This window comes from Microtus pennsylvanicus, chromosome 13 (genome assembly GCF_037038515.1).
Source record: "Microtus pennsylvanicus isolate mMicPen1 chromosome 13, mMicPen1.hap1, whole genome shotgun sequence".
Classification (NCBI taxonomy): domain Eukaryota; kingdom Metazoa; phylum Chordata; class Mammalia; order Rodentia; family Cricetidae; genus Microtus; species Microtus pennsylvanicus.
This window is the reverse complement of record NC_134591.1, coordinates 44,929,499-44,953,514: the sequence shown is the minus strand read 5'-3', so window position 1 is coordinate 44,953,514 and position 24,016 is coordinate 44,929,499. Positions and strand designations below refer to the sequence as shown.

Below are 24,016 nucleotides of genomic sequence, written 5' to 3'. Positions count from 1 at the left end.
CATTTGCCTATTTTCCTTTTGCATAGACCATAAGTTTTCAGCAATCATCACAGCAAACTCAAGCCCATTATGTGGACTTCCTGGTTCATCTTCTCTTTAATACATTTGCTCAGTGGGGAGGGCAGTGGGGACAGGGACAACTTGCAGGAGCTAGTTCTCTCCTTCCACCATATGGACTCCAGGGATGGAACTCAGGTCAGACCCAGCGGCAAGCTCTTTGTCTTGCTAAGCTGGACCTGATCTCACAGCCTTCTAACAGTCTGTTCCTGGGAAAGGAGCAGCTGTGACTATTAGGAGTCAAGTTCCTCTGGGACTTGGATAAGTCACTTTGCATTTCTAAATTTGTTTTTTCTCCACTTTCCAGTGGAGGAAAAAAAAACAAAGAAAATAGCAATTCCCATCCCAGAATACTGCTGATATCCTAAAATATGGGTTCACTGATACACACCACAGCTGTGTCTTATCACCACGTGGATCGACACACACGATGATGACTATTTTACTGACCTATGTACTTGTTTTCAGCTGGAAGATGAAGATCTGGATTTAAGTCAAAATTACTCTTCCACAGTTCAGCCCAAGAGTGTTCAATATCTGTAGAGAGAAAAAAACAAACAGATCCAACAAATAATGCAACGCCCAGAATTCTCTTAACAAGGTGGCCATCAACTGGCCTTTTCCACTAGATTTCTCCTCAGGCATAGCTATAAAACCTAGACACTCACAGTCAAAGCAGGACCCAGCACCACCATCATCTACGACAGCATTCAGAATGCAGAACTCAGGTCTCACCCAGAATCTCTGGTTCAGAGTCAATCTTTCTTCCTGTACCTCCCTTCCTCTTCATTCTGGAGACATTCTCATTCCACAGCCTGCACTATGTTCTAACTGGAGCTCCTCCTGCTTGAGTTCCTGGCTACTGGATTATAAATATATGTACCACACGCAGTCAGAATCTATTCTGGATCCCCACGTGACACACATGGGAGTCTGACAAATGTTCTTTTTCCTCTCCTCTCTCTCTCTCTCTCTCTCTCTCTCTCTCTCTCTCTCTCTCTCTCAATAGTTTGCGTACAGCAGGAGCTAAGCAGTGACGCCTAGAAATGTCCAGAGAAACATTTCTCTATAAAACAGCGTTTCTCAACCTTCCTAATGCTGCAACCCTTTTAATAGAGTTCCTCAATGTTGTGGTAACCCCTCAACAATAAAATTATTTTCGTTGATAGTTCATAATTAATTTTTCTACTGTTATGAATTATAATGTAAATATTTATGTTTACAGATGGTCTAAAGGGGCCCCATGAAAAGATCATCCAACCCCTAATAGGGTCACGACCCACAGGCTGAGAACTATTGCTCCAAAACAAGATGAAAGCAAGGGCTGCTGTGCACTTGGAGCTGCAGGCGGGAGGGTTCTGCATCCAGGCTAGCCAGAACTACATAACAAGACTTTCCCTCCAAAACAATAAGTACTATCGATAACAATGAATAAAAAATAAAAATCTACCTACCAAATGATCGATTAAGTAGGCTATTTTCACTAATTCAAAAATATAAATAAAGCAGAAAAGAACTGCTCACTAAGGGTAAGTAAGTTTCATTCCCAAATAAAGTTTTAAAAACTTATACTTTTGCCAGGCATAGTGGTATACTCCTTTAATCCCTGCATTCAGGCAGCAGAGGAAGGCAGATCTCTGTCAGTTTAAGGCCAGTATCCTGGTTGGTTTTTGTCAACTTGGCATGAACTTAGACATGTCTAGGAAGAGGGAATCTTAATTGAGAAAATGCCTCCATCCATATTTGCCTACGGGAAGGTCTGCAGGATATTTTCTTGATTGGTGGTTGATATGGGAAGGCCCAGCTCATTATGGGTGCTATCACCCCTGTCTGGCAGGTGGCCCTGGGTGCTCTAAGAAAGCAGGCTGAGCAAGCCAATAAGCAGCCCTCCTCTGTGATCTCTGTTTCAGTTTTGGTCCTGCCCTGACTTCGTGGTGATGGAGAATGACCTGAGGGTTCTAAGAAGAAACAAGCCCTTTCCTTCCTGAATTGCTTTTGGTCATGATGTTTTATCACAGCAACAGAAACCCTAACTATGGTGCCAGGAGTGGGGACTGCTGTGGCAGAACAGACCACATCTGTCAGAAGACGGTGAAAGGACTTCAGGATCTTTGGGCTTAATGAGCTATTATGGGAAGTTAGAAGATAATAGTGCAGACATGAGAAACCTTAAGACAGCCACCCTGAGCCTGGTAGGGTAGCACACCTATAATTGCAGCACTCCGAGGCAGGGGCCAACAGATCTCTGTGAGTTTGAGGCCATCCTGGTTTTACATAATAGCCAGGGCTATGGAGAGAGACCCTGTCTTGAGAAGACGAGAGGAGAGGAGAGGAGGGGAGGGGAGGGGAGGGGAGGGGAGGGGAGGAGAGGAGAGGAAAAGACAGTAATACTGGTCTATACAATGAGTCTAAGGTTAGTCAAGGCTACAAAGTGAGACCCTGTCTAAAAAATAATAAAAATTAAATTATATATGCATTGCACACATATACATTTTTTATTGATATTTATTGAGCTCTACATTTTTCTTTGCTCCCCTCCCTGCTTCAATCCTCCCCCAAGGTCCCCATGTTCCCAATTTACTAAGGAGATCTTGTCTTTTTCTACATTCTACTTCCCATGTAGATTAGATCTATGTAAGTCTCTCTTAGTGTCCGCATTGTTGTCTAAGTTCTCTGGGATTGTGGCTTATAGGCTGGTTTTCTTTGCTTTATGTTTAAAAGCCACCTATGGGTGAGTACATGTGATAATTGTCTTTCTGTGTCTGGGTTACCTCACTCAAAATAATGTTTTCTAGCTCCATCCATTTGCCTGCAAAATTCAAGCTGTCATTTTTTTCTGCTGTGTAGTATTCCACTGTGTAAATGAACCACATTTTCCTTACCCATTCTTCGGTTGAGGGGCATTTAGGTTGTTTCCAGGTTCACACATATACATTTTTTGTCTCTATAAAAACCATCAAGTTAATATTCCCAGCTAATGGGGCTGGAAAGATGGCTCAGCAGTTAAGAGTACCTGCTGCTCTGCACCCACAGAGCAGGTCACAGCTGCCAATAACTTCAGTTCCATGGGTTCTGACATTTTCTCATTTCCTCAGGTACACACACACACATGATTGCACAAAAAAATCTTTTTTAAAAAAAGTCCCGCCGGGCAGTGGTGGTGCATGCCTTTAATCCCAGCACTCGGGAGGCAGAGGCAGGCGGATCTCTGTGAGTTCGAGGCCAGCCTGGTCTACAAGAGCTAGTTCTAGGACAGGAACCAAAAAGCTACGGAGAAACCCTGTCTCGAAAATCAAAAAAAATAAAATACAATAAAATAAAAATAAAAAAAGTCCCAACTGAGTTAGATATATGGAAGTAAAGCCTCTTACCTTCTGTGCTATACTGAGTCCCAAACCACTTCTCTTTGAGGTCACACTTTCCCTCGTTAGCACCGGACAGAAGAACGAGGTTTGCCTTCTGAGGAACTAGCTTATTAAGGGCTTCAGCAATGACCTAACAAAGGGGACAGTGACATGAGAGAAGGGAAGGGAAAAAAACAGTAACAATTTAAGTGAATACACTCCTGTTAAAAAAGCAATTGTTACCCTAGTGTCTTGATGTCAGTGAACTGTTTCTAATTCATAAACCTCCTAATTTATAAACCTCTTTAAGCTTATTACTATTTCAAAAGCTTTATTTTTATTTCTATTGAGAAAAAATTGACAAACACCAAGTGTTGTGTCCGTATGGTGCTTCACACGCTGCTCTCTGGACCCTCACGCTCTGATGGGACTAGCAACAGAGAAGCAGGTCTGCCATTTACTGTGCTATCTCTAGGTGGCAGGAAGCAATGTTTAACATATGCTATTATCTTGGGCCAGAAAACTCTTTATTGCTGGGTCCTACCTTCTGCATTTTAAGATAGTTCATACAGTCTCAGGCTTCTACCCAATAGGTTCTAGGAGTACCCCATCCCCCATCTCTAACTGTCCCAAACAAAATATCTCCAGACATTATCAAATACTCACTGAGGGCAAACTACCCCAGGTTGACAAAAGCTACCCTATAGAAAGAAGCTGACTTGTTCCCCAGGAGTAGAGTCATGGCTAACCAACTGTTGCTCACTTGCAAACAGTATTATATGTAAGTCTTTAATCCCTTGTAGCCCTGGAGATTAAACCTAGAACCTTGTGCAAGCATGCTAGGCAAACTCTCCTCCACTGAGATACGCATTTTTCAACCTTTTATTTTGAATCAGGATCTTAATCTGCAGCTCAGGCAGACTTGAGCTTGAGATCCTCCAGCCCAGCCTCCCAAACAGTTATAATTATAGGCTTGTGCCATCAGACCCGGTCTGTAATTAATTTCTTTCTTTCTCTCTTCTTCTTTTTTTTTTCCTTTTCCTTTGTTTTTTTTTTCCTTTGGGACAGGGTTTCTCTGTATAGCTTTGGTTCCTGTCCTGGAACTTAGTCTGTAGACCAGGCTAGCCTTGAACTCACAGAAATCCGTCTGCCTCTGCCTCTGCCTCCCGAGTGCTGGGATTAAAGGCATGTGCCACCACACCTAGCTAAATTAATTGTCCTGAGTTTCCAATTACAAGTAGGTTAGGGAAATTTTTTTAAAAAAAGAATGCACAGAACCAAACTACATAAATCTTAGAAACTGTCTTAACTATTTTAAGTGTCTCAGCACTCGAAAATTTACAAATGTTGTATAATAATTTTTGATTTTCATCCTTTATATAAAAAGATGAACAAATGGGGTTGGGGATGTAGCTCATCATATGAGAGATTGCCTAGCATGCAAGAGGCCCTGGGTCTGACAGCCACTCCCACATGAACTTGGCATGGTGACACACGCCTGCATTCACAGCACCTGGGAGAAGCAGAAGGATCAGGAGTTCAAGGTCACCTTCATTGGAAAACAAGTGTGAGGCCAGCCTAGGATACATGAGACTGTTTCCAAAAAAACCAGAAAAGACGGTCTTGTGTACCAGTCGTAAGAAATCACTCATTAGTCTTCTGTTTGAACAAAGATTCTGACTAAACTTAGCACATTCTCTCCATTCTCTCAGCTCTTACACTACAGTTTTGCACTCTCCTCCTTCCTAAAGCAAGTTCTAAACAGGACTGCTCCTTACGTCTGGCTTGTACTGGAACAGAAGCTGGTCTCCGGTGAGGAAGTCCTGCAGTGGGTACAGCTGCATGTTCTCACACATGTTCTCCACGTACTCCACCGGATCTGTCTGGAAGGAGGTACAACCGTTAGCGATTCAGACAGGAGCCACACTGCTGTCCTGGTCCTCACAGCACACGCACTACGTCACTGGAAGAGGATGCTCAGGACCCCAGGAGAGCAAGCCCATGCGGCTGTGCCAGGAAGCTGCACCTGCAAAGTGCCACCCTGAGCCCAAGACCAACCTAACTCCTCCACTCCAGTCACACCAGCCTCTTCGTGGGCACATGCCTGCTATGTCAGTAAAGACCAGACTCAACACTGAAGTACCACTAGTGAAAAACTACTCGTAAGATGAATCAAACTCGCCGCATGATGATGGCACACACCTTTAATTAATCCCAGCACTCGGGAAGCAGAGGCAGGCGGATCTCTGTGAGTTAGAGGCCAGCCTGGTCTACAGAGTGAGTCCCAAGACAGGCTCCAAAGCTACACAGAGAAACCTTGTAAGGCTGAGTCAAACTGCAATGTGTCACTAGATAAGAGCAGGGACAAGCAGAAAAGTAAACGAGTGAGTATCAACAGAACAGGCAGAGGTTGCAGAGGCAGCTGCCAGGCACAGGCCCCACAGGACGGGGCAGTGGCACTGTTCTGCAGAGCGGAAGGATAGCTATGGGTAACAACAAATATTTTGAAATAGCCAGAAAAAAAAAAGAATTTAAATATTCCCTAAATATATATAAATGTTTAGTAACAAATATGCCAATTACTCTGATCTGAGCATTAAACATTGTATATGTAGTAAAATCACACTGTACTCAAAAATGGACATTTATTATTATATTGTATAAAGTCTCTACGGAGAAGTTATATATTAGTCAATATGTTATCTCAATTTAAAAGTGAAAAAATGACCAGTTCTCTGGTTTGTAAAGTAGAACGTTCCAGGAATAAAGAGCAATCACTTCAAATATTTACTGCACACCCAAACACACTGTGGTTGTCTGAATGAGAATGCCCCCCATAAGCTCGTGTTTGAATACTTGGTCCCCAGCTGGAACTATTTGAGGATTAGGAGCTGTGGCCTATTGGAAAGGGAGGCGTGTTACTGAGGGTGGGCTGTGAGCCTTAATGCCTACCATTCCCGGTGCAGTCTCCACCTCCTGCCTGAAGTTCGAGATGTACGAACTCTCAGAGGGTCCTGCTGCCATTCATATGGCATCATGGACTCTAACCCTCTGGAACCACAAGCCAATTAAATGTTCAGTTTTATAAGTTGTCTTCATCCTTCAGGCCTTGAACTAGAATCCTCCTGCCACAGCCTCCAGAGTAGTTGGGAATACAGGTTCATGTCCTCAGGCCTGGCTCTGTTTTACCTTTTTATTTCTTTTAACATTTATTTGTTTGTTTATTATGTATGCCTATACGCCAGAAGAGGACAGCACATTTTATTATACAAGGCAGTGAGACACCATATGGTTGCTGGGAACTGAACTGAAGGCCTCTAGAAGAGCAGCCATTACTCTTAACCTCTGAGCCATCTCTCCAGCCCTGTGTTAGATTCTTAGTAATTTATTTTTTACCAGCATCTTCCTTATAATGCAACTGCTCTGACTGATGTGGGGAGCTGTTCCCACATACTCCATTGCAAGATGACGCTGACCATCAGCACCACCACTGTAATCAAGCCAGTGCGCATGTGCATGGTAAACGACAGTTTACCTTGTCAAGCCAGTGCGCATGCACATAGTAACTTTCCATCCCTTGCTCTTTGCCTCTCCCGTGGCATCATAGGGTTTGACAGGCTGCAGCCAGTCAGAGTTTGACACGTCCGAGGCGAGGACTGTTAAGCTATATAAGGGCCGGGTTTTCGACCCTTGAGGTCTTCGCTCTGTAAGCTTATGCTCTCCCTCTCAAGACGCATAAAGCTTTTCTGCAGAAGGATCCTGAATGTGCCGCGTCGTTCTTGCTGGCGAGACGGTAGCGCGGGACAGACCACCATGTAGAAATCTGAGCAATTAAAAAGCATTTGCACTGACAAACTGCCTCTACCTAAAAGCTGACCTGTGATGCAAAAGCAGTAGACTAGGTATTGGTAAAACAGACAGATCAGCCAGGTGTGTCACAGTGGCAGAGCACTTGCCCAGTATGGCAAGACAAGGTGTTCAATCTCTAACACCACAGAGGAAAATATGCACATGCATATTTTTAGTTATAATTTTAGATTTAACGCTGGAAGCTGTAATCCATAAACCACAAAATCTACCCTTTTAAAGTCTATGATCCAATAGTTTTTATATTTACAAAGCTGTTCCATCATTACACTCCCCAAGCTCACAGTACTCGAGACTCGCTGCCCTCGGCCCCACCACTACATCTGTGTTCTCTCGCGCTAACTTCACTTGTACCATTCCAGGTAAAGAGTGTCGACTCTATTCAACCGCTAGTGTCGACTTTATTTACCCCTTAGTGTTCTGGTTTCTTTCATTAAGTATGCCATTTCAAAGGTAATATAAATCACTCCTTTATGGCTGAATAATATTTCATGACAAGAATACTATTTATTCATTTATTATACTATATGTTTATTCAATGCTTTATGAAGTTATTTTTAATTTGGGGCTATAATAAATGAAGCTGATTTGAGCCTTTGTATATAAGTTTGTGGGTATGTTTCAATTCTCTTGGGTATAGCCCAAGAGTCTAGCCTAAGAGTCGTAGCTAGCTGGTGAGGTCAAATGTTAACTGTTTAGTTTCTAAGGAAACTGACAACTTGTTCAAAGCAGCTGTGACATCTACCACTCCTAGATATGCCTGAGGACTGAGACTCATCCACTGCTTCTCTAACACATGCTAATTTACATCCTTTAACTGGTTTGTCTTCTATAAACTTTCCATTTCATAAACTCACTTCAATAAACTGCTACATTATTGGTCCTATTTTCCTGTCTACAAAAATAATCTTTAAAAACACAGTTCTCGGAGACAATAAGACAGCTGAGCAGGTAAAAGAATGTGCCACCAAGCCTAATGACCTGAGTTCAATTCCCACTTGACAGAAACTGTCCAGTTCCTACAAACTGTCTTCTGGCCTCCTGATGTATAGTATAGCATACACACAACAAATAATTAAAAATTTATGCCGGGCGGTGGTGGTGCACGCCTTTAATCTCAGCACTCAGGAGGAAGAGGCAGGCGGATCTCTGGGAGTTCGAGGCCAGCCTGGTCTACGAGAGCTAGTTCCAGGACAGGCACCAAAGCTACAGAGAAACCCTGTCTCGAAAAACAAACAAACAAAAATTATATAGCTCTATTTCAAACATTTGACTTATGAAGCATACTTAACAAAACTTAAATTTTTTCTTTAAAAATATTACTTTGAAAAAGGCATTCCTATCTGCCTTCATTGACAAAAGTCAGATGAAAAGTTTGAAGAGGAAACAGTTTTATTTAAAATAGAAATGTACAAACTCCAAAAGAGAAATAACTCGGCATACTTTTAAGTCATTCAGCAATTCATGTAGCAAAACTGGCTTTTCTGATTTGTTCTCGTTGCACATTTGCTTGGGTTTTCACCTAAGATTCTCGAACTCACATCTTAAAGTCAAGGTATACAAAGATGCAGGAGAAAGGGACGAGGAGCTACGACACAGGAAGATGTCATTGTTTATGTTGGGGTACCCTGATAACGACCAACTAATTAGAGGGACAAGGGGGAAAAGTTTTTGTTTTTGTTTTTTTTGTTTTGTTTTTCAAGACAGGGTTTCTCTGAAGCTTTGGAGCCTGTCCTGGAACTAGCTCTTGTAGCCGAGGCTGGCCTCGAACTCACAGAGATCAGCTTGCCTCCCGAACTGGAATTAAAGACATGCACCACCACCGACCAGCTTGATATTCTTAACCATGTAGAATATAGAAATCTGGGTATCACCTACAGCTGTAGTACACAGATGCTCACTCTGATACCTCCACTTGTGATTCTGACTCCTGTGTTTGCCACCACAGCTGATGGAAAAACACACTCCCAGTAAAGTAGCTGGACAGGATGTGTGGGTACCAACTCTAACAATCAATCTATGTACAGGGAAGAGTGCCTACAGGGTTCTCTAAGAGCTCAGGTGAGACACTGCAGCCATTCTGTTTCATAGAGTAAGACTTTGATTTCAGTTTTGGATGGCTTCAAGGATAGAAAATATATACAGAGGAGTCAACAGTAACTGGAGTTTCTGCAACCTTCCTCATGAACTTACATCTCCACTACTTATGGTTTCCTGCTGTGGTATGATGCTCTTGTACACTGTAAAGATTTGTCACTCTATTGGTTTAACAAAACACCGATTGACCAGTAGCCAGGCAGGAAGCATAAGTGGGGCGACCAGTCTAGAATTCTGGGAGGAGGAAAGGCAGAGAGTCAGTCACCAGCCAGATGCAGAGGAAACAAGACAAAAAACCCTTACTGAGACAAGGTACCAAGCCACGTGTCTAAACAAAGACAAGAATTATGGGTTAATCTAAGTTGTGAGAGCTAGTTCGTAACAAGCCTGAGCAATAGGCCAAACAGTTTATAATTAATAGAAGTATCTGTATGTTTATTTGGGACTGAACAGCTGCAGGACCAGTCAGGACATAAACTTCCTTCTAGAAATGGCACCCATCGTTCAACAACTACATCCACATAAAACCTCAGAGAGCTGGGGAAGAGATTCTATTCACAAAAGAAGAGAGTCAAGCACAGATTCTTTTTTTTTTTTTTTTGGATCAGTATTTTCTTGGGTGGGCTCTGTTTGCTAGAAGCAAGCAGAGGCACAGCTCCTTTAATTGTCTTTGAATTGTCTGACTGCTGAGGAAGGAGCAACAGCTGCAAAAGACATTTGATTATAAATGTTACTGGATTAAACCAACCCACATATTTTAAAAATATCTTGACTTCAAAATTTAAGTCAAAAGATATGTTATTTTGGGGAAAAGGTTCTGCTTTTATTTCCACAAGAAATGAGAGGCTGTGGATTCATTCTGAGTTAAGAAAAATCAGGTTTAATTGAGAAAGAGCCCCTGAAAAATCTCTGATAAGAGAGGATGGTCCAGGTGATCTAACATCTCAGAGTGCATCTGTTGCAGTTTCCTCTGAGTTCTACATCCAGAACAGCTTCAAGTCTCATAGAATATTCTAGTCAGGATTTGGCCATAGCCCTACATCAGGGTCCTCCAAAGATTACCAGCATCCCCAGTTAATAAGTAGTAGCCTAGAAAACTATGCCATTATTCCCAAAAAATTGATTATGGATGGTATCTTTGTTTAGAGTATTGGTTACAAGTTGTTATGAATAATGGTCAGGAAGAAAAGATTAACAAAGGAGATTAGATTCTGAGTTCTTGGGTTTTTTTTTTTTTTTTTTGGATTTTTTTGAGACAGGGTTTCTCCGTAGCTTTTGGTTCCTGTCCTGGAACTAGCTCTTGTAGACCAGGCTGGCCTCGAACTCACAGAGATCCGCCTGCCTCTGCCTCCCGAGTGCTGGGATTAAAGGCGTGCGCCACCACTGCCCGGCTGGGTTCTTGTTTTGAAAAGAAAAATGGGAAAAATCCTATGGGATAAGGCTCTTGTATACTGTAAAGATTTGTCACTCATATCAGTTTAATAGATCGTTGATTGACCAGTAGTCAGGTAGGAAGTATAAGCAGGACAAACAGGGAAGGAGAATTCTGGGAAGAGGAAAGGCAGTCACCAATCAGATGCAGAGGGAGCAAGATGAGAATGCCTTACTGAGAAAAGGTACCAAGCCACATGGCTAAACATAAATAAGAATTATGGGTTACTTTAAATTGTAAGAGCTAGTTAGTAATGAGCTTGAGCAATAGGCCAAACAGTTTATAATTACTATAAGACTCTGTATGTTTATTTGGGACTAAATGGCTGTGGGACCAGGAGGGACAGAAACTTCCATCTATAGTATACATTGAGAGAACAGACTTTGGTAATCATAAAAAAAAAACCTAAATTTTTCATGAGGTTTGACTGGCTATAAATCAGAGCTCTCAAATATAGAGCCCTTATGTCAGTGAACAAAATCAGAGAGACCCTAAATTTGGCTGGGAAGAAATTACATATTTTTATTAATCTCTAATTTTTTTAGTATAACAATCAGAGGCTTAGTGGTAGAATACCTCTCTAACATGCAAGTTCTATCCCCAGTACCATGTAAAGATAAATTAATAAAAGTATCACTATCAGCAGTATACACGGTAATATGAACAATGTCTATGACTACCAGCCACAGAAACCACAACACGGTTGTTAAAGGTATTTAAAATGGCATGTATTGTCACTGCTGCACAACTCTGATAATCACTAGACATTCCACTGGATCTTCCTACACAAGAAAGACACATGTTACTATTTTACTATTCTGAGCATTTTATTTCTATATTCTTTTGCGAACTGTACTTTTACATACTTAAAGCCACTATTCTATGGTCTGTACATTAGCAGCATTGTTTCAGTGTTAACTTTACCAATTATGGCAATATACTTGACTGAAATGGTATGTAAGAGAATGCCTGTGTGATAGAGACACTGAGAATGAAATACAGATGACAACTATAAATGGGCCAATAAAAAATACACACAGAGCTGGCTGGTGGTGGCACACGCCTTTAATTCCATCACTTGGGAGGCAGAGCAGACAGATCGCTATGATTTCAAGACCAGTCTGGTCTACAGAGTAAGATCTAAAAGGCTACAAAGGAAAACCTGTCTCGAAAAACCAAAAGCAACAAACAAAAGATACACATAGAGAGGAAAACAAATGGAGACCATCACCAGTGATTTCTAGGGAAGGTGTGCCAGCCATTCCTGTGCAGTGAAGGGTGTGCCAGCTTCTCTACAGCCTAAGAGCTGACACGATGCGTTATTCTGAGGAGCAACTCACAGGCTTCAACACACTTCCAAAGGGCATGTAGATATATGAGCACACATACCCCTTCTCTGAACATTTTACCTTCAATACCCTGCAGTACTTTCATCTGCATGTCCTCATACTACACACATACAGGATCATTAACTTTTTCATAATGCCCTAAAGATCATTTATATGTATGCATGCATGTGAACATGGATGAACTCAACCATGTGTCTGCCAAAGGCCAAGGCTGAATGTCTTCCTCTTGAGACAGAACTTCCCACAGAGACCAGGCTGATCTGAAACTCAGAGATCCACCTGCCTCTGCCTCACATGTGCTGGAATGAAAGGCGTGTGCCACCTTGCCAGGCCTCCATTCTTATTTACATGGGTACCAGAGATGCAAACTCAGCTCCTCATGCAAAAATAGCAAGTAGTGTACTCACGGAGCCACTGCCTGGGCCCCACAAAGCTCTTACTAGTGTGCTTTCAATTCCCTGGAGCATAAACAAACCTTATGGCTTTGGCAACTTCAATTCAAATTTACCATGTCCATGAAGACCTTCAATCAAGGAAAAACTCCTTTTCCTTAGACTCCCAAAGCTCAAGTGTTCTTAATATTACACATGGTAATTGCTATTGATTACCTTGTAAAATATCTTTACAATATTTGAATTCCTAAACTACTGAATCCCATGGCAAGCTGTCCATTGAATGTTTATCAAGGGGACAGACAAAACAGATGATGAGATAGAAAGTGGGTCACACATCGTGATCTATGTCACGGGCCTAGGCTTGCCCTGGAACTTAAACGCTAAAACGAAAGGTTATCTTGATTAAAATCCCATAGAGTGGAACAATGGTGACACAGTTTCAACTTGTTCACAGAAAACATGCAAAAATAATCTGCCTTCCAATACCTGTTCTTGGTAATGAAATTCATTATCCTCAATTTTCTGAATCTCTTCAAAAACTCTGTGAAAGAGAACATGACAATTAGAAAATATATTAAAATTTCTCATTGCAATCACCCACAAGAGGCATAAAAATAAAAAGAGCTAGCTAAATAATAGTAAAGATTATAGTCTGCACTCAGATGGAGAGGGACCAAGATACAGAGCCAATAAAGCAAACAGCAAGAAATGCCAGAACACCATCTTGTAGGACTTTAGCATGTGAAAACAAAATTGTACTTGGATCAACTCTGTTTCATTCTAAGAAACTTTATTACCTTTTCTCCGGGCCTAGCTTCTGCAGCATTTTTAAATACTGAAAGACAGTATGAGCAACCTGGAAGCAGAACACATTTCATTAGTCTTTGCATAAAATCATATCTAGAGAAAAGAAAATTAACTCCATCTAATTACCTCGTAGAAATGCTCATAGCCCTCGTCGGTCAGTGTAATGGAAATGCTGAACACAGAGTAAGTAGAATTTTGCTCAAAACCTGTCTCACCATTTCCACCAAACAATGCAAGAGCCCAGCACCTACAGTTGGGAAAATTAATCTAATAAGTGTTTAAATTAACAATGTCAACAAGCTTTCTTTGTAAATTTTTGGAACCTGAGTTTTTTGTGTAAACATATACTTTAAGTGTTAAAGGGGTTTTGTTTGTTTGAGACCAAGTCTGACAACATAGCTCTGACTGGCCTTGGACTTGCAGTAATCCCCCTGCCTCTGCTTCCCCACAGCTGAGATTACAGGCTGTGACACCACACCCGACAACAGTAAGTTTACAAGTTCCAGTTTTAGGAGTTCAAGGAATGACAATACATTTAGAAGTCACCAGAAAAAAAATGGTAGTCATCTTTCCCTGTTTAATAGATATGGTACAAGTAGTTTTATGATGTCAATGTGATTCTTAATGAAAAAATAAAAACACAAATTAACTATTTCATACAGTTACTAAGAAACATTTTAGTTATCATCTTCTTCTAAAAGTATTAAAACAAATAAAATACAACCCAACTCAGAATGTCAAGTGAATTCTTCGAGCCTTTAAGCTATTCTACATGGTTATCCAATAAAGCAGCACAGAGAGTAGATTGTTTCCTGGCTAAAATAACAAAAAACTTAAATCAGAGGGTGTACATCAAAATGAAGAGTTTCCAAGTCCAACAGAGCTCAGTAAGAAGAATGGTCACATGTCAAAAAGCACATTGCTCACATCCTAAAAGGCTCACATATATACTCATGTCATTAAAGTTCTTAGTCATAACCGCCCTCTCAATTTCTGTGAATGTTCTGGAACACAATGATATCTTAAATAATATTTCTTGCAAATTAGTACACAGGAAAAAAAGACAAAGAAGAAATTAAAGGTGCTGCTCCAGATTCTAAAGTTCTGTTTCTGTTGTTCGGCTAGAAATAAAACAGTTGCAGAAATGCATTAGGACACACTCTACTAAAGTAGCTGCATTTGGGGGTGGGGGAAAGTCGATTTTTCGAGATAGGGTGTCTCTGGATAATCTTTGCTTTTCCTGGAACTCACTCTGTAGACCAGGATGGCCTCAAACTCATAGAGATCTACCGGCCTCTGCCTCCCGAGTGCTGGGATTAATGGTATGAGCCACCACCGCCTGGCTGCATATACTTTTAACTCCACGTGTTCAGTATGATTTTTCCACCTTTTGGGTTGGAAACCCTAGAGCCACAGCATTTAAATAATTGACTTACTTATCTAACCTTCTTATATAATTATGGAATTAACTGTTAATCCCATACGTATTTTTTTAACTTGTAATTATTTCTAACACAAGCTAAAAAGACAGCTTTTAAGAAACCTTAAAAATATAGTTATTAAAACGACCTAGGTAATTACTATGACTATAATTAGTGTTTTAATTCTAGACCTCATGGCAGCTAAAGCAGAGGAATGCACAGTAAAACCTACTATTTATTATTCAGAGATTGTTACAGAAATAATGAACAATTGAATACTTGCTTTTTTCTAAGGTAAGAAAGAATGCTGCCTTTGCCTTCATGTCCAACCAGCCAGGAAATATAATGAAGTGGCTTCACCCTTAAAAAAAAAAATTAATGGTCAGAAGTCAAAAGAAGGTTTAAATATACCAGGTTTGAGAATCTAAGATTATTCTTATAAAAATTCAGTAAACAAGAAATTCTCAATCAGTTAACAGCCACAATATAAAGACAGAAAATGGTAAGGCACTTCATATGAAGCCACTTTTTGCAGGAGAAAGGGGTGGTACTTTTGTTTTTGAGGTTTTTTGCATGTGTATGCATGTGTGTGTGTGCTCATGGTCCGACGTGTACACTTGCATGTGTGTGCTCAGGTACATATGCACATGCATGCGTGTGGAGGCCAGAGGCATGTGTGTGCTCAGGTACATATGCACATGCATGCGTGTGGAGGCCAGAGAAAACTCTCGAGTGTCAGCTTTACGGTCTCCATCCATAGGCCTGGGGTTTACCAATTACACTAGACTAGCAGGCCAGTGAGCCCCTGCTCCCTAGCTCCCTCTACCACAATACAGATTATCATCTTAGAACCCAATATATGAATCAGTGTCCAGAATCAGATTGTTACAATATCTTTCGCTACTGTACCAAGCTCTAGGATAAAAAAAAAATGCCCTAAAGGTTTGACAATCTAGAGTCTAGTTTCAATTTCCTTTAAGTATATTTCTCTTTTCCTCTTCATCGACTAGCCACCACTACTCTCAGAACCTCACCCAACAGTCAGTTACTACTATATAATAGTCAATTTAAAAATATGTTGTTCAAATTTTTTCATCATTTGTTTCTACTACAATTTAAAGGTATGTTTCTTTAAAAAAAAAGATTTATCAAAAAAGAAAAAGGATAGGAAATCTGATTAGGCTACAAATTTCAATTTAGTAGTATTTTTATAACATAATGAACATACAGGGACTACTGATACTGAATACCATGCCCACAAAATATTTAGTAAGTCCTTGAAAATCAAAGTATTGTTTCAGCTCTGCTAAGCAATTCTCAAAGCCTCGACAATATAGATTAAAATATGAATTGAATGAGGTACTAGAGAGGCACAAAGTAAAGCAGCTGCTGAATGAGCCCAGCTAACTAAACATTTGCATCTGAAGGAAACTATTAACACTGCTTCTCTGTGAAAAAGAGCTCTCCACTAAAGTTAATTTACTGGGAATTCACTTATCTGGGGTATAAAAATGACTGATAATGATATGTTAAATAAAGGATCAGGCCTTATAGAAGAGCTGGATGGCAGCAAACAAACCAACCCTACAACTTGTCAGTATTTCTTCAAACACTCCATAAGAGGACAAAAAGTCAGTGTGACAGCATGTGTTGAAATCCCACTCCATAAGAGATGCTTTATATTTGATTCTTTTTAGTTTTTACTTTATGTGTATAGGTGTTTTGCTTACATGTATGCCTGTGTACCACATGCATGCGATGCTCATAGTGGCCAGAAGAGGGTGTCAGATTCTCTGGAACTGGAGTGATAAAATCCATGTGGGTGCTGAGAATCAAACTCAGGTCCTCTGGAAGAGCAGGCAATGCTCTTAACCACTAAGCCATCTCTCCAGCCCCAATATATTCAATGTTTTAATGTCTGAAGGATATAAAATGAGCTACTACTGTTGGGCAGAGACAACGACAGAAGAGCGTTTTAGCTAATGGCCTTTACTATTAGTTTAACAATGTCAACATTTCTTAAGGCATTCATAACTATATATTCAATCTAAATATTGCTTTTGCTATATTATTCTTGTAATACACACTTTCCTGCTTTCTCATTAGAGTCATAATGCTTTTGTTAATTTCAGTGGGCTTGATTGTTCAAATATTCTAGCATGTAACAAAAACATTTACTGAGCTCAAGCAATACACACTGCTTCCTCTCCTTCTGCTGGGTTTGCCTGTACAGCTTTGCTTTGTTGGCAGCCTAAGAAAAAAGTAAGATGGGCTGGTGAGATGGTTCCAGAGTCTAGAGCGTGTGCTGCTCTTGCACAGGACTGAACTCTGTTCTCAGCACCTGTGGTGGAAAGCTTGCACACAGTGACTCCAGCTCCAGAGGACCCAACACCCTCGGCTAGCCTCCACAGGCATGTGCAGTCGTGTGCATATCCATACGCACACACACATACACAGACACACATACATAATTTAAAAACAAGCTGGCGGTGGTGGCACACACTTTTAATCCCAGCGCTTGAGAGGCAGAGGCGGATGGATCTCTGTAAATTCAAGCTGCAGGTCAGCCAGGGCTATAAAGAGAATCATGTCTCAAAGACAAAACAAATAGATCTTTTAAAATAAGCTAAATTTATATCAATTCATGTGCATTTATTTATTATATAGCATTTGTAGAATTGACTGTTCCTTACCTAATAAAACCCAAATGAAACAAAACAAAAACTTACTGCCTGAGCTGTGCTGCTCATACACAAACTGACATTTTTAACCTAGTTTATGTAATGTCCCTATCTCACAGAAGTAAATTGGAACTTAACGCTATTCAGCTTTTCACTTTTGGGGTTTTTTGGTTTTTGTTTCTCAAAACAGGGTTTCTTAGTGTAGCTCTGGCTGTCCTGGAACTTGCTCTGCAGACCAGCCTAGCCTTGAATTCACAGAGAACTGCCTGCCTCTGCTTTCTGAGTGCTGGGATTAAAGGTACGCACCACCACTAACTGGCTTAACCTTCACTTTTGATAAGCAAAAGATACATTTTATGAACAAATAAATCATAAATTGATATATTTCATCTTACAAATATTAAAAATAATTAGAAATGTAAATATCAATGCCAAATATTTGATTTCAAAGACTCAGGAAAAGTAACTCATTATTAAAAAAATTCTAGTTTTTATACTGAGAAAAACCATGAAATACCTAAAGACTTGAATAATCTAGTAGTTACATTCTAGTTTATAAGACACCCGAGTTTTAAATATAGAAACCCCAAAGTTAAAGCACCCCAGTCTTCTCTATATTATGACCCCAGCTCCATATTTAATGAAGCAAACCTCCCTTGACCGCTTACCTATAATGCTGCTGTTGAGGAGGAAGTGCCCATGTGATGGTCAGAGCATGAATTTTTCTGATTGGAACAACTAAACAAAAATGCCAGAAGAACTGTATAAGCATTTGTCTATCATATTTTCTGTCATAAGAACATACTGTTTGTTCAATATATTTCATCCTCCAGCAATCACAGGATGGTTAAATAAAATGTAGTTGTTACTCCAAGTTGCCAATTTTCTAATTTGAATAATTGTTTTGAGCAAGAATGACAAAGAACAACGAGAACTGAAATGCTACAAGGCTGACTCCCTTCTGGCAAGACAGGTGCAGGACTAAGGGCAGGAGGTCCATGTGAAACTCCCTCAGCCTCCCCTGGTGGCACTGCTTGCAGGATTTGATAAAACTCACTTGCATTTAAGACTTCCTGAGTCCGTTTCTCGTGATAAAATGTGTGTACTGGCTAAAGTATTTCTGGAGAATATGGATCTATAAATAGAAAATCCAAAGCTAGAAACAGCAGAAAATATTCTCAGGATAAAGCCTGCAGCAGAACGGGTGTGCCAAAACACCCGCTGACCAGAGGAAGCGAGGAGAGACTGACACTGGGGTAGAGGAGAAGAGAGAAGATCAAAAGAAACTGGAAAAAGAAAAAAGAAAAAGAAATTCCATGATTAAAAGAACAAAGAAAAAAAGAGGAAACATAAAAATGGCTCTGTCACATTGGCAAATTGAAAGGAAATCAGAATATGATCATGTAACAACTCATCATGTACTTTCTACAGGTGCCAAATTTTAAAAAGAATATATATTTTTAGAAATATACACTTAGTAAGTATATATTTTTATAATCTTGAATATTTATGTTAATTTACCTATAACATATCAAAGGAAATTTGCCAAAACAGGCTCTCTTTCTAGTAAGACTTAAAGATGCCCTTCCAGTTTCGACACCTGAGGATGTCTTCATTTAACAAATACCATTAGGTATAATGAAATTTCAAAAGATAATTTTCAAATGATTTTCTCTCTTCTACTTTTACTTTCTTAAGGTTAAATGAAGAAGGAGGGGAGAAGATAGAACAAAAGGAATACGGGGATCTGGAGAAAACATGAAGCAGACCAGGCAGCCCAATGCGTCCCTTTTCAACAGTCATAACGTCTGTTGTGTTTGCATTTTCAAAGATAATTGGCAGACTAGAATTTTAGGAAACATGCTAAAATTATTTCAAGCAATATTAAACCTTAGGTTCACAAACCTCTATATAGTTTGTTAAAAGCTGGTGTGTCAAAAGGATCCGTTAAATGGCCAAAGTCTGGTTTAGGTAGCCCACTGTAAAGAAAACAAACACACTAGGATTTAATTGGGAAAAGCCTTTACGACAGTGTCATCGGGTACTTCAGTGACTGGCATGTAAGCCATCTACTCTGGGCGGTGCTGGCTACAGAGCGAAGGGACAGAAATCCTGACTGCACTCTGCTTTCTTTACCTCTGCCCCAGGGACCTTGCCCCTATCATTTCTGCCTCTTTGGTGCCACCTACTTATAGCTTTCCTCCTGTAAGTAGTACTTTAGTAAGTAAAGCTGTACTAGAAATAATTTGTTTAAATGTAACAACTATATGCAGAGTGATTAGATATATATCACCATTGTTGGGGCTGGAGAGATGGCTCAGCGGTTAAGAGCACTGACTGCTCTTCCAGAGGTCCTGAGTTCAGTTCCCAGCAACCACATGGTGGCTCACAACCATCTGTAATGAGACCTGGTGTCCTCTTCTGGCCTGCATACATAATAATAAATAAATCTTTTTTAAAAATCACCATTGTCTACAAGATAATTCTTCAATAGAGAAAAACATTCCACATTCCAAACAACTGACAAAAGAGAAGAAAAACAAGATTCGTTAGGAGAGGCAGATGTGCTTTACATGCTTCTCCACTCTTACACAGCTCCAAATGCCCTGGACAATAACAGAAAAGTAAAAAATAAAAGCAAAAAGATCTTCAGAATTATTGCTTACTATAAATTTACAAGCATGTAATTTTTGAACTATGGAAATAGATCCTAGCTTTTCTACTCAAAAGCTATACAATCTTGACTAAGCTAGTAAACTTCCTTAGATCTCAGTTTATGATCTTTTCAAAAAAAAAAAAAACAAAAGAAAGATACATTTGGGGTTCATACAAAAAGGTGTGCTCTCTAATGGTGGAGACTTGCAACTCACAGAAAGTGACTGCCTTACTTGTTCGGTATCTGAGAGAAGATCTCCGTCACCCACTTTTCCAAAGTGTCCAGGGTTTCTTGAAGGAGGATAACGAACACACAATGTGGTTAGTCATTGTAAAGAACTGTGATACGCTGGTGTCTGTTTTCATACACATTTGAATTAGGCGAACACTGACTGGTGTAAACCAGTTATGAGAGAAAACTGCACAATACCCACTTCTTTTTTAGACTCCAAGTTTAAAAAAACAAAAAGACTTTTGTTTACCACTAGGCAAGCATGAAGAGGCAAGAGACGTGCGCGAATACACCAACTGCCTTCCTGCACCCGCTCCAATATACATCTCTCCCCAGACTAACCCTTCTCTCTTTGGCATCCTAACATGGCTTCCAGGCTCTGTATGTATGTGTGTGTGTGTGTGTGTGTGTGTGTGTATATATATATATATATATACTGTACTATATTTGCTGAGCTTTCCCCAAAATTTTTCTTAGAATTCAGGTATGAGCATCACGGTAAATCTTCATTGTCAGCTTGGGTGGGTTTAGAATCAAAGGAGACACACCTTGGGCATGTGGGTGAGGTCTAATTTAGGAAGACCAATCTGAATGTGGGTGGCCCCATCCCATGAACGAGTGGTCTACACTGGGTAACAGTGAAGAGGAGGATGTCAGTGAGCACCAGTCTTTGCCTTTGTGTGTCTGGGTCTGCAGAGGACGTGAGGACCAGGCACACGTTCCCATTATAGTGAATTCCACACTCACAAGCCAAAGAAAAGCTTCCCTAAGTTGCTTCTGTCAACCTTTTATCACAGCAATGAGAACCAGAACAAATAAAATTATAATTTCTAACTTTTTGGGTTTTTTTTGTTTGTTTGTTTGTTTGTTGTTTTTTTTTTTTTTTTTGGTTTTTCGAGACAGGGTTTCTCTGTGGTTTTGGAGCCTGTCCTGGAACTAGCTCTTGTAGACCAGGCTGGTCTCGAACTCACAGAGATACGCCTGCCTCTGCCTCCCGAGTGCTGGGATTAAAGGCGTGCGCCACCACCGCCCGGCAATTTCTAACTTTTGATTCCTTTCCTAAACTGCATAATTGGTCTTTTGAAATTTCTATTAAAACACAAGATGAAAAAGAAAACCCTTCAGATGTATCTAAGTGACCAACCTATGACAGGACAGTATGTGTCAGTTCCAACCAGATCCATAAGTTCCAATAACTCTCAATAAATGAGCCCAAGGTTTTGCTCAGTGGCAGACCATGTGATTATTGTGAGATACCCAGAGCTTAATTCCTAATACTTCAAAAAAAGAAAGAAATTAAAGTATAAAAAGATATATACAAATGAGACTAATCAAATATTAAATTTAACCTAAACTACTTTATTTACACAAATATTTGAATTTTTGTTAAATTTATTTTGTGCACGCATGCATGCATGTGTATGTGTGTATATGTGTTTGTGTGTGTGTATTCATGTGTACCAATGTCTATGAGCAGTCAGAGAAATTGGTTCTTTCCTTGTACCATGTTGGTCCCAAGAACTGAGCTCAGGAAATCAGGCTTGGCAAAAAGTACTGAATCTGCTGAACCATTTTGCTGGCACTCTCTCTCTCCTCTCTCTCTCCCTCTCTCTCTCTCTCTCTCTCTCTCTCTCTCTCTCTCTCTCTCTCTCTCTGTGTGTGTGTGTGTGTGTACAAGTGGAGAACAGAGATTGACATTTGATGTCTTCCTCAATTATTCTCCAACTTTTTTTTGTAACTTACTCCTGTTTGCCTTCAAAAAAACTACTTTTAATGACATTTGTCGTGTGTGTGAAGGTCTGTCATATAGACTTTGTAAAATGAACTCCCACTTGGTACCTTAACCCACTGAGCCCTAGCCCCTCCACTTTAACATTTCCAACATGGCCTCACTGAACCTGGAGCTTACCAATTCAGCTAGACAGGCTAGCCAGCAAACCCCAGGGGTCCCCATCTCTGCATCCCTAGTGCTGGGATCATAGGTGCAAGACACTGTGCTTGCCTTTTACATGGGTACCTGGGGATTCAAACTCAGACCCTCCAACCTGTGACACAAGCTCTTCCCTAACTGAGCCATCCATCTCCCCAGACCCAATTATTTGACATTTAAATAGTATAATGAGATAGCATGAAAATCAATGTAATCTAGATTATATGTGATTTTAATCAAAATTCTATTGTTTATTTGAAAATTTTATAGTAAGACTTGGGAGGTTAAGGTAGGTGGATCTCTGAATTTGAGGCCAGGCCAGTCTATACAGAAAATTCCAGGACAACAAGGGTTATATAGAGAAACCCTGTCTCAAAACCAAACAAAAATCTGTAATATTAATCAGCATGTCATACAGGAAAAGAATACAAAGATCAAAATGCCTAGGTAAATAAAATTTCATATACATGAAATAATTTGCAACAATTTATAAATTAATTTCTATACTAAAAACAGCAATGTATGTTAGAAATTTAGAGTCACATTTGTGGGTTAATTTTGAAAAGTGAGAAAATGTTTCATATGCTATGAGCGTTGATCTCAATTTTGAAGAGGTTTTGGCAAAATCTTCTAAGAAGGAGAATCATTCAGGTGAGGGTCAGTTCTAAAGAATATGAATCATTAAGTAATGTCAAAAGGAATGGTTTAGCAAGTGATTTTGAGAAGTCTAAAAATGGTTAAAACCCCAAAAAAAACAAAAGAAAGTGACCATATTTTCTTCTTTTCTTCTTCTTCTTCTTCTTCTTCTTCTTCTTCTTGGTTTTTTTTTTTGGGGGGGGGTGTTGTTTTTGTTTTTGATTTGTTTTTTGAGACAGGGTTTCTCTGTGTTGCTTTGGAGCCAGTCCTGGAACTAGCTCTGTAGACCAGGCTGGTCTCGAACTCACAGAGATCCGCCTGCCTCTGCCTCCCGAGTGCTGGGATTAAAGGCGTGCGCCACCACTGCCAGTTGCTACCACAGTTTCTTAAATGAGACACTCACATGATAATAGCACAGGAGGAAAGGAGCACGGGCATTCTTCAAGCGTGTACATTTAAGATACTTCTATCATTGTTAAGAGCTGCTCTTAATCACCTTATAGGATCTTAAATAAGGATGGGCAAACAACTTCCCTATAAGTTTATTGTCAATCTGTATTAAATATAAAACCACAAATTGAGTCATCTGAAACACAACAGCCAAGCCTGAAATTCCAGAAGGTCGAGGCTCTATGAGGCCTGCTCAAAACCCTAGATGGCCTATGATTACATTGGTATACTCAGACACTTGAGATTAGCCTATAAATAAACCCATTTCAATGAGAAAGAATTTGTATGAGATGATCTTATATTTCTGTGAACTTTGTAACATACTGAAATTTTAATCTCCTTCGATTTTTTAAAAAATATTCTATTTTTATTTCTGTATAGTGGAGTGTGTGTGTGTGTGTGTGTGTGTGTGTGTGTGTGTGTGTTGTGTGCCCTAATACGTGGGTACTGGTGGAGGCCAAAAGAGGGTGTGAGATCTCCTGGAGCTACAGTTATAGGCGGTTGCTAGGCACCCATCATGGATGCTGAGAACCAAAGTCTGCTCAGACCCAAGCACAGCAAGCTCTCTTTACTGAATAATCAATGTAACCCCTGTTTTTAATTAATGTCAAATAATGGAGCAACTAATATATCATACTATTAAGACAAACATCCTATGAAAGT

General features: G+C 40.0%; 1 protein-coding gene across 2 annotated transcripts in view; it reads right to left on the bottom strand.

The window, feature by feature from the left end:
• Positions 1–24,016, bottom strand: part of Nrdc (nardilysin convertase) — a 69,531-nt gene that overhangs the window by 14,275 nt on the left and 31,240 nt on the right. For both annotated transcript variants that reach the window (XM_075946301.1, XM_075946303.1), the window contains 10 exons: positions 20,339–20,396; positions 19,356–19,429; positions 18,119–18,188; positions 15,053–15,130; positions 13,475–13,595; positions 13,339–13,397; positions 13,028–13,082; positions 5,180–5,284; positions 3,429–3,552; positions 508–594 (listed from right to left, as the gene is read on the bottom strand). In XM_075946301.1, the coding sequence (XP_075802416.1) occupies positions 508–594; positions 3,429–3,552; positions 5,180–5,284; positions 13,028–13,082; positions 13,339–13,397; positions 13,475–13,595; positions 15,053–15,130; positions 18,119–18,188; positions 19,356–19,429; positions 20,339–20,396 (831 nt within the window). The remainder of the gene's footprint in view (positions 1–507; positions 595–3,428; positions 3,553–5,179; positions 5,285–13,027; positions 13,083–13,338; positions 13,398–13,474; positions 13,596–15,052; positions 15,131–18,118; positions 18,189–19,355; positions 19,430–20,338; positions 20,397–24,016) is intronic.